Source organism: Elaeis guineensis, chromosome 6, assembly GCF_000442705.2.
Source record: "Elaeis guineensis isolate ETL-2024a chromosome 6, EG11, whole genome shotgun sequence".
NCBI lineage: Eukaryota > Viridiplantae > Streptophyta > Magnoliopsida > Arecales > Arecaceae > Elaeis > Elaeis guineensis.
The window spans coordinates 99,929,675-99,940,977 of NC_025998.2; the positions used below are offsets into that span (position 1 = coordinate 99,929,675).

Here is an 11,303-nt window from a genome sequence, read left to right on the forward strand (position 1 = left end):
GAGCATTAAGCTCATAAGACTTAAAAGCTCCTTTTGCACAGCCATCTTTGGCAAAGATTGATAGTCCTTGGTATGAAGTAGCTCCATCATCATTTCGTGAGACTCGATTAAATTTTGTTTCAACACTATTCAAATACCTAGAACAGAATGTAAGGCATTCATTTGCAAGATAACCTCTTGCAATTGACCCCTCTGGACGAGCTTTGTTTCGGACATAAGACTTTAATGTTCGCAAATATCTAGATTCAAAAGATATTAACTAAGTCAAAAATAATACAAAAAAAAAATTATATTTAAGTTTCAAAAAGTTAAGGATTACCTTTCAACTGGATACATCCATCTATATTGGACCGGTCCACCAATTTTAGCCTCGCTTGCCAAGTGAATTGGTAAATGAATCATAATATCAAAGAAAGCTGATGGGAATATTGTTTCAAGTTTACACAGAGTCATAACAATGTCATCCTCCAACTATTTTAGATCTTGAACTTTTAACGACTTTGAGCATAAGTTTCTAAAGAAGTTACTTAGCTCAATCAATGGCTCACAAACAAACTTAGGCAATAATCCCCGAATGGCAACTGGAAGTATTTGCTGCAAAAGGATATGATGGTCATGGCACTTTAAGCCAGAAATCTTCTTCTCATTTATATTCACACATCTTGATATGTTAGAAGAGAATCCATCAGGGACCCTTAGATTAGATAAGAAATTGCAAAAGGCTATCTTCTCTTGTGGGGATAATGTATAAGTTGCAACTGGCATCTTCAATTTACCATTTTCAATATAAGGATCAAGATTGTGCCTAATGTTCATATCTACAAGGTCAAAATGGCCCTTCAATGTATCTTTTGTCTTTCCTTTTATATCCAGCACAATTCCTAAAATGTTAGAAGAAACATTTCTCGCAATATGCATCACATCAAGATTATTGTACAATTTCAGATCCTTCCAATAAGGCAATTGAAAGAATATACTCTTCTTCCTCCAATTGTAAACATCGTTAAAATCATCACGCTTACGCTTTTGACCCTTCCCAAAAGTAACTTTTTTTAACTTACGCAGCTGATCCAACACATCATCACCAGTTAGTACCTTAGGTGCATCTCTATATTCACATTTTCCATCAAAAGATCTTTTATTACGTCGCCATGAATGATTTTTGGGTAAGAACCGATGATGCCCCATGTAACAAATCTTACTTCGTATTGAAAGAGAGCAAGTGTCTTTGTGGCAACAAGGACAAGCTAGTTTTCCTTTAGTCATCCATCCAGACAAATTATCATATGCGGGAAAATCATTAATAGTCCAAAGGACAGCAGCATGTAAGTTGAAATTTTATCGTGTATGAGCATCATATGTCTCTACTCCTATATCCCATAACTCCTTCAACTCTTCAATTAAAGGCTGTAGATACACATCAATGTCATTTTTGGGGCACTTAGGACCTGGAATAAGAAGTGTCATCATAAAATAAGGATCTTTCATACACTGCCATGGAGGTAAATTATATGGAATCAACACAACTGGCCATATACTATGAGGGGTAGACATATTTTCAAATGGTTGGAAGCTATCACTTGCAAGACCAAGCTTAACACTCCGAGGATCTGCAGAAAAGGACTTGTACTTATCATCAAAAGATTTCCAAGTGAATGAGTCAGCTGGATGTCTTAATATGCCATCATTTATCCTTTTCTCCTCATGCCATCTCATGTCCTTTGCAGTGATTTTAGACATATACAACCTCTGGAGTCTTGGTTTCAAAAGAAAATAATGTAAAATTTTGTGAGGGATATTGCGCGTTCTGTCTTGATATTTCCAGTGGGATAAGTTACATACAGGACATACGATTGCATTGGCATGCTCTCCCCAATATATAACACAATCATTCAAGCATGCATCTATTTTTATATGTTCAAGTCCCAAATCCTGAATAAGCTTCTTAGCTTCATAAAATGAGTTTGGAACTAAGGCACCATTTAGAAGAACTTCCTTAAAAACCTTCAGTAACTTATCCATTGATGTATCACTCCAATTATTTGAACATTTTAAATGGAGTAACTTCACAGCAAAGGATAATTTGGAGATCTTGTCACATCCAGGATATAAATTTTTATCGGCATCTTTAAGCAACCTGTAAAAGGCTGCTGCTTCCGGATTTGGTTCTTGGGGTTCATATCCTTCATTCACATCATCTCTTTCAACATCAGTATTTATGAAAGCACATGCATCATGAACCATTCCAATTAAGTCATTATAATCTGTATTTTCTTCCTCATCTAAATTGTCTCTACTATTAGCATTGCATTCCTCTAAATTTTTCTCAATTGTCTCACCATGATAAACCCAATGTTTATAACTTTTCACAATTCCATTTCGGATCAAGTGAGCCCTCACTTCATGTCGGCCCTTAAAGACTGTATTTCTACACTTAGTACAAGGACATCGTATTCTATCACTAACAGTTGGCTGACCAAAAGCAAAGTTAAGAAACGAATGGACTCCATTTATATATTCCATACTTGCTCTGTCATTAAGTTTCATCCAGTTCTTATCTAACATTATGTCCTGCACATTATAATAGACAATAAAATAATATCAACTATAATAAAATGAGTTGTTATGGTAAAACTACAATCAGCAGGTAGCGTAAGAATTAGAAAGATAATTGAACATAGAAAATTGAGATTCGTAAGATGCTTATTTTAACAATAAATATATAATTTAAAGCCCTATATACAGTAGTTCATATTCATATCATCAATAGAACAGAGCTCCATAAATTGAATCGAAAAGTCTCAAAAAAAATTATTCTGGCCCCATATGAGAGTTCAGAAAGGTGGAAATTAGCCTACTGGCAAGTCTCACACCATGGATTCAGTATCATATTCATATGGATAATATCCATAAGCCAATTCATGAAGGAAATGAAGAGGTATAAATCAAAAGTTTGAGTAGGCCAAAGAGTTCAAACCAAGGGAGAAACGGGATCTAGACAAAAATACACAACCATCCTTGCCATGCTCGATTTTAAACTAGCTAAACGAATTAGCACCCAGTCCTTTCTGTCACTAGCTTGATCTGTTATTTATATTTCTCTTTTCAGAATAAAGGTGTCATGAAGAAGTGTTTTGGGTGATGTATGATGGTGAGCGAAAGCTATAAGGGAGAAAGAAAGTCTACAAATAATTTCCTCCATTGGTTTTGCTTTGCTTGTAAGCTAAGGGAGCAAGAAAAGTTTACTTCAAAAAAAAACAAAAGGGAACAAGGAGAGTGTGCCAAATCATCATTTGCTTCACTTGTATACAATCATACCTGCAAACATATTATAAATACAGAGGACAACCAAATAAGATTTGTAATCAAGGTTTATGTAACCATTTTTTATGAGGTGTCCATGCTAATAAATCACTTCCCAAAGTAGGTTAGGGAAGGATTTGGGCCCAAATATCTCATAAAACAACCAAGAACCTTTACCAAATAGATAAGTTGGTACCTTTAACTAAATGAAAAAGAAAAAAAAAGGTACCTCCAATTTGTCCTCACTTCTAAGGACCAGGGGAGGGTTGGCTGTTGAAATTTGCATCACCCGAGTGGTGCCCCATCTTACTTCTAGAGCAATCACAAGGAGAGCAGTACCCATTCTCTCAGATTAATCAAGCAGAAAATTATTAATACAGTTGAACTATTCAATCAGTCTAAGCTTTTGTATGGTGACATTCCTCCATCCTATATATATTCTCCTGTATTTATTCAACCCATATCACATGTCTGGATCTTACATCTGAGACTCACTGCCTGATGAACAGATTGGTATCATATTCATATTATCATGAGAACACAACTCCATAAACTGATAGTTAGGAGCCAAAAAAAAAATGGAGCTTGGAAGTCTGACACCATGGATTTAGTATCATATTCGTATTATCATTTGAATAGAACTCCATAAATTGAAAATAAAGAAACCAAAGAAAAATCTTTTCAATCAAAAATCTCCAAACCCTACAAAATATCATGCTTCTACCCAGATTAGCTCTCCAAAACCTCAAGCTCACATCGCTGCAACTCACATAAAATCCCATATCATCAGAACCTCAAAACCCCTCTAATATCCTTAGATGCTCTCCTTCTCCATAGATCTCCAAAAATAGATAACGAAATGAAAAGAAAAAGATGCAAAAACCTAAGGAAAATGATCAATCTATGAGGGAAAAGGGCATACCTTTGATTTTTTCTATCCGTCCTCTGTTTCGTCTATTTTTTTGATGTTTTCCCTGGATTTTCCTCTATTTTTTATGAGGCTTAGTCAGGTGGGGAGGCTTGGAGCGGCCAAATGGGGAAGACGAGGGGTTTTGGGCCTCTTTCCCATGAAACCAAGAACAACGCGCGAAGATTGGTTTCTCAGCGGCAGGAAATTTTTCATTAAATGAGCATTAAAAGTACTTAAAACGGGTTAAAAATACAGAACAATCCCATCATAGGGGTCAACTCATGGGTCGACTCATGCCTGGGGGTCGACTCATGGGTTGACCTCTGTGGAAAAATATCAGAAAATGAGAAGGGAAGCACGGTTCTGTAAAATTGGCCTAAAACCCGCAGAGGTCGACTCACGGGTCGACTCATACCTTGGGGGTCGACTCATGGGTCGACTCACAGGGTGTGCCAAGTTTGTGCCATCCAAAAATTCAGCGTGCCAATCATCTCATATGCCATGAGTCGACTCATGGGTCGACTCATATTTTTCAAACATGAATATCTTTCAAAATACAAGTCCAAAAATAATAAATTTTTTACCAATGGATCACAAATCTTTTGTTCTATCATTTGATGCTTTCAAATCAGGGTTTGATAAAATTATGATTTTACCCCTGAAGAGCAATAAGTCTTTTTCAAGCGAAAATCAATAGTACCCCTTCAAATGCTTTGTAATCATCAAAATCAATCCAAGGAGCAACAAGAATGGGCATATCTATACAAAAAGACTTTTGGTATTAGAGTCGGGGTTTTGAGTTCTAACTTTTAATATAGTATGACGGCCTCCTCCAAATCCAATCCAATGTGCACCAAAATATTTTCTTCAATGGAGTTATCAATTGGAAGGGTGCTAGTTGTGAGTTCTCTCACATCACTACTAATAGGTGTGGGGGTTTCTGGGATTGAGTACTTGTGAAGAAGTGGTAAACATGAAGGAGATGAAACATTTCATTTCTTCTTCTTCTTCTTCTTCCTCTTCTTTTTTTTTTTTTAGAGGGCAAAGAAAGGGCTTCCAATCAGGGATTTGGTGCTTAATATTTTTTTATTTTAGTGATGAGTAAATATTGTCATTGAATTTTTTTCTGTGATAAGAAAATATTTTCTGTGACAAGTAATTATTGTCACCGATGCCTTTTAGTGACAGAATTTTAATTCTTGTCACAAATAATATTTTATTTTTCTAACTAATATTTTAGTTTTTTGCACTTTTATTTAGTGACAAGTTCTAGTGACAAGAAATTTTTTTTTGTCACCAATAATTAATAATCTATGACAAGGATATTTGTTTGTCACTAAAATAAATCAATTGATGCTAATCAGTGATGAGCATGATTTCTTGTCATAGAATATTTATTTTCAGTGACAAAAATTTTCTTTTCCACAAAACACTTGCCACTATAGATAAGATTTCTTGTAGTGTGATGAAGGGTCCATCCCAGCATGAGCAAAGTTTTTCGGAGAAAAGATGCAACCTAGAATTGAAGAGCCACACTTTCTGATTGGGCTCGAATAATTTTTGTGCAATGAATTTATCATGGTAAGCTTTACTTTGAGCCTTAAAAATTCTAGCACTCTCATATGCTTCATTGCGTAGCTCTTCAAGTTCATTTAATTGGAGTCTCTTATTAGAACCTGCATTTTTCATATCAAAATTAAATTTTTGTATAACCCAAAATGCACAATGTTCCAATTCGACTGGTAGATGACAAGCTTTTCTAAAGACAAGTCGGTAAGGAGACATTCTTATGGGTGTTTTAATAGTAGTACGATAAGCCCATAGTGCATCATCCAAGCATGCAACCAATCCTTTCTATCGGGTCTAACCATTTTCTCTAAAATATGTTTGATCTCCCTATTGGAGACCTCTACTTGGTCATTTGTTTGGGGGTGATAAGGTGTACCAACTTTATGGGTTATCCCATATTTTTTTATTAAATTTTTGAAGTGCCTATTTGTGAAATGTGTACCCCTGTCACTTATGATGGCTCTTGGACATCCAAACCGACTAAAAATGTTATGCTAAATGAACTTGATCATGACTTTGTGATCATTGCTTCGGTTGCCATGGCTTCAACCCATTTTGAAACATAATCCATGGTGACCAATATGTACTCGTATCTGAATGAAGAAGGGTCCCATAAAGTTAATTTCTCAGACATCAAAAACTTCTATGAATAGAATAAGGGATAGGGGCATCATATTTTTTCTTGAAATATTTTCTATTTATGGACATCTTAGGCAATTATGGCCAAAGTCATGTGCATCTTTGAATAGTGTTGGCCAATAGAACTTGCTTTGCAGCACTTTTGCTGCAATCTTCTTTCCACTGAAATGCCTCCCACAAGCTAAAGAGTGGCAGAATGTGAGAATACTTTGAAACTCATTCTTGGGGATACATTGATGGATTACTTGGTTGGGGCAGTACTTAAATAGTTTAGGTTTCTCTCAAAAATAGTATTTGATTTGTGATAAGAATCTATCCTTTTCCTATTTGGACCAATGGGGAGGAATTTATTCCATCATCAGGTAATTAACTATATGAGCAAATCAAGGGAGTTGATTAGAGGAGATTGTAAAAAGTTGTTCATCAGAAAATTTTTCTTTGACCTCATCGGTGCCTTTTCTCTGCTCAACCAAGATTCTTAAATGTGATCTGCTACCACATTTTCAGAATCCTTCTTGTCTCTAATTTCTAAATCAAATTCTTGAAGAAGAAGGATCCATCTGATCAATCTAGGCTTCGTATCTTTCTTAGAGAGCAAGTATTTCAATGCAGTATGATCAGAGTAGATGAGGACTTTAGACCCTAAAAGATATGATCAAAATTTTTCTAGGGTGAATACCACTGCTAGTAACTCCTTTTCAGTAGTAGTGTAATTCAATTGGGTATCTGAAAGAGTTTTACTAGCATAATAGATTACGTGTGGTTTCTTATTTATTCTTTGTCCTAGCATAGCACCAATTGCAAAATTGGATGCATCACACATATCTCAAAGGAAAAGGATCAATCAGGGGGCTTAATAATTGGTGCCATTGTCAGGGCTGTGCAAAGTGTATGGAAGGATTTAAGACAATCATCATCAAAAATAAAAGGAGCTTCCTTAGTAAGCAAATTGCACAAAGGTCTAGAGATTTTGCTAAAGTCTTTGATGAATCTTCTATAAAACCTAGCATGGCCGAGAAATGATCGTATTTGTTTGACTGAAGTTGGAGGTGGGAGTTTTGAGATTACTTCCACTTTAGCTTTATTTACTTCAATCCCCCTATCAGAAATAATATGACCTAGCACAATCCCTTCTCGGACCATAAAATGACTCTTTTCCCAACTTAGTACTAAATTTGTTTGGGTATATCATTTTAATACTTTAGCTAGGTTATTGAGACAATCCTCAAAAGTGATCTCGAACATCGAAAAATCATCTATGAATACTTCCAAAAATTTATCCACCATGTCTGAGAAAATAGCCAATATGCATCACTGAAATGTAGCAAGCACATTACAAAGCCCAAATGGCATACGTCGAAAAGCAAATGTTCCATACGGGCAAGTGAAGGTGGTTTTCTCCTGATCTTCAGAAAACACAGGTATTTGATTATATCCTGAATAACTATCCAGGAAGCAAAAAAAGTGCTGACTAGCCAATCATTCTAGGATTTGATCAATAAAGGATAATGGAAAATGATTCTTCCTAGTAACATTGTTCAATTTCCTGTAATCTATGCAAACTCGCCAACCAGTTATTGTACGAGTTGGGAGTAGTTCACTTTCTTCATTCTCTACCACTGTAGTACCTGATTTCTTAGGTACTACTTATATGGAACTGACCCATTTACTATCTGAAAATGGGTAGATAATTTCTATATCTAACCACTTCACTACTTCTTTCTTCACAACCTCCTTCATATTAAGATTAAGCCTCCTCTGCACGTCCCTATAGGGTTTGGTATTTTTCTCACAATAAATGTGGTGCATGCAAATAGAGGGATCAATACCTTTCAAATAGGTAATTGACCATCCAATTTTTTCCTTATGTTCTTTTACTAAACCTACAAGTTGAGATTCTTGGTCAGAGGTTAGGTCTGATGCAATGATTACCAGGAGGGTATCATTAGGTCCTAAGAATATATATTTTAACATAATCGAGAGTGGCTTTAATTCTAATGTGGGTGGTGTTTCTAATGATGGAGCCATTGATGTGCTAGATGGTGTAGGTAATTGTTCATACTTTACAATCCATAGAGGAGTGGTCTTTGAATTGGATGGCTCTAGTAATGCATTCACTTCTTTCATGTATCCATCTATATTAAAATTGTCTAAATCAAAATGAGCTAAATAGGCTTGCAAAGGATCCTATGAAAGTATAGTGGGCTCAGCTTCTTTTGCAAGTTCCTCTAGCACATTTATGTCACCATAATCATTTATGGGTGGCCCCAGAGCAGCATTGAAAATATTTAACCTTAACTTTTTGTTTCTGAATGATACGTCCATGACTCTAGTCTTATAGTTAATGCAAGTGTTAGCTATTGCTAGGAAGGGTCTACCTAGGATAATCGGGATTTGATTGGGGTTACCACCAGATTCTATATCTAAGACAAGAAAGTTTACTGGAAAGTAGAATTCATCTATTTTGACAAGCACATCCTCTATCATCCCACATGGTACCTTAACAGATTTGTCAGCTAATTGTAGGATAATTGATGTGGATTTTAACTCTTCAAAACCAAAGATTTTGTACATTGAGCTCGAAAGAAGGTTAACACTGGCCCCCAAATCTAATAGAGCTTTCTTAATGGTTGATCTTCTATTACACACAAATGATTGGGGTACCATGATCCTTGAGTTTTGATGGGGCTGAGTGTTGGAAGACTAAACTAGCTTGCTTAGTGAGTTAGACTTTTTTGTTTTGTGTGCCTTAGATTTACATTTTTGCGTGCATAAGTCCTTAAGAGGCATATGTAGGGACTTGTTTAATTACACCAAGAAGAGGTAAGTTTATTTGGACTTGTTTAAATAATTCTAGCATTTCATTCATCTTGATACCCTTCTTGTTGAGAGGTAGAGGGGATTCTAGAGCACTTGAAAATGAAGCTTTAAGTGTAGGTGCTGGGTTAACAGGTCCTTCTCTCTCTTCAGATTTCTTCTTTTTTGACTTTGCTGGTACTGCTTGCTCTAATTGTTGATTTTTTTCTGATTGGTTTAAGACTTTCTCGCTACTAAGGGTCATTACAGATTTTGCATATTCAAAAAAAATCTCTGGACCAGTAGAACTCTCAGCCATATACTGCCCCTTTGGATTGCTAGTGGGCTGACTAGGTAATTTGCCTTTTTTTCCTCCCATTGAAGGCTATAGCTAGTTGACCTAATTGGGTCTTTAGCTTTGCAATTGATTGTGAGTGGGAGTGAAGGAGTTGATCTCTAGCTTGGCTGTTAGTCTCCATTCTTTCTAAAGTTTTCAAGATTTTCTCTATATCTGAACTTTGGTTGCCAGGAGATGGTTGTGGATTCTGGTGCTGAGGATAGGGTGTGTTTTGATATTGTGTCCCTTGGTAGTTGGGTCTGTGAGTTGCCGGGTTAACTATAGGTTGAGGTTTTCAAGAGAAATTTGGATGATTTCTCCAACTAGGATTGTAAGAGTTCGAGAATGGGTTATTACCTAGTCTGGAAGCAGTCTGGGTTTGGGCTTGGTAAATTTGCTCTTGCACAAATTCAAAAAATTGATAGGCAGCTGGGCAATCAGCAGTAAAATAGGTTGGACTTGAACATATGGCACAAGCATCTTGCACATGGATAGATGGGGTAGAAGTCTGCCCAACTTCCAGTAGTCGGTCAAATTTTTATGACAATTCATCCACCTTTCTATGGATGTCTATGGAATGGCCTACCTCATAAATTCCACCTCTTTTTGGTCTAGTCATGGGAGGATCTCTACAGGCGGCAGACATGTAGTGTTGAAAGTTTTCACTAAGGATCTCAAGCAGTTGCCAAGCTTCATGTTCATTTGTAAGTATAAATGTTCCTCCACACGAAGCATCAACCATCTGTCTGTGCCTTTCCGATAGTCTATCTTAGAAGCACTGGACTAGTTGCCACTTGGGTACGACATGGTGTGGATATTTATGAATTAGGTCTTCGAACCTCTCCCAAGTCTCATGGAACATTTTCCCATCCAGCTGGGAGAAACTGGTTATGGCTTTTCTAATTTGATTTATTTTTTCTATGAAAAAGTACTTCTTGAGAAATTTTTTCTGAAGTTGGTTCTAGGTTGAGATAGTTACCGAATCTAGAGAGTTTAGCCAATATTTGGCCTTGTCCTTAAGAGAAAAGGAGAACAATTTTAACCTAAGGGCATCATCAGAGAAGTTCTGAATTTTAACAGTGGAACATATCTCAAAAAATTCATCCAAGTGTTTGTATGGGTCCTCGTTGATAGTCCGTAATGGGAGCATTTGGATGACACTAGACTTGATCTCATATTAAGTTGCCTCAATTGGAGATACTTGAATGCAGGGAGAATAAGTGTATGTGGAAGGAGTGAAATACTCTTTCAATTGCCTAGGTGGATCGGCCTCCTGATTTTTGATCCATGTTTTTAAGTCGATTGGCTCTAAGAGTTCATTCGATTTCAGGATCTAAGGGTTGAACCTCTGGTCGTAATGAACGATGGTCAAGCATACACCCCTACAGTTATACCTTTAGAGCAAACACAAAAAATTTTAGTTTTTATAGGATTATTTTAATTCGTTAAAAAAAATTGTCAAACACTTACTCAAGCAAACATCTGTCATAGGTTATCCTAAATCTAAACAGCTCCTAATTGCCAAGGCCGTCTTGGAGCTCTCCAAGTCAGAAATCAACTAGCAAACTAGCCAGGTAAAGGTAAGATTGGTGGGAGGCTCTCTGTACTTTTGCAACGGACCTAATTAAAGAATCATCTTTTTTCGAGCTCTTGTCACTGAACCCCTTTTCTAGACACTAGTCAACTAGCCAATCCTAACCCAGTCTAACTCTTTCGGGTGCCTTATCCTAATGAGCTGAACACCTTAGG

The 11,303-nt window shown here is 36.5% G+C and overlaps 1 protein-coding gene across 1 annotated transcript; it reads right to left on the reverse strand.

The window, feature by feature from the left end:
• Window positions 1–1,338: 1,338 nt before the first annotated feature.
• On the reverse strand, window positions 1,339–3,646 carry LOC140858809 (uncharacterized). Its single transcript, XM_073260092.1, has 2 exons — window positions 3,533–3,646; window positions 1,339–2,571 (listed from the first exon to the last, which is right to left on the reverse strand). Exons 1-2 carry the CDS (start codon window positions 3,644–3,646, stop codon window positions 1,339–1,341), a joined length of 1,347 nt encoding a protein of 448 aa, XP_073116193.1.
• Window positions 3,647–11,303: the final 7,657 nt, after the last annotated feature.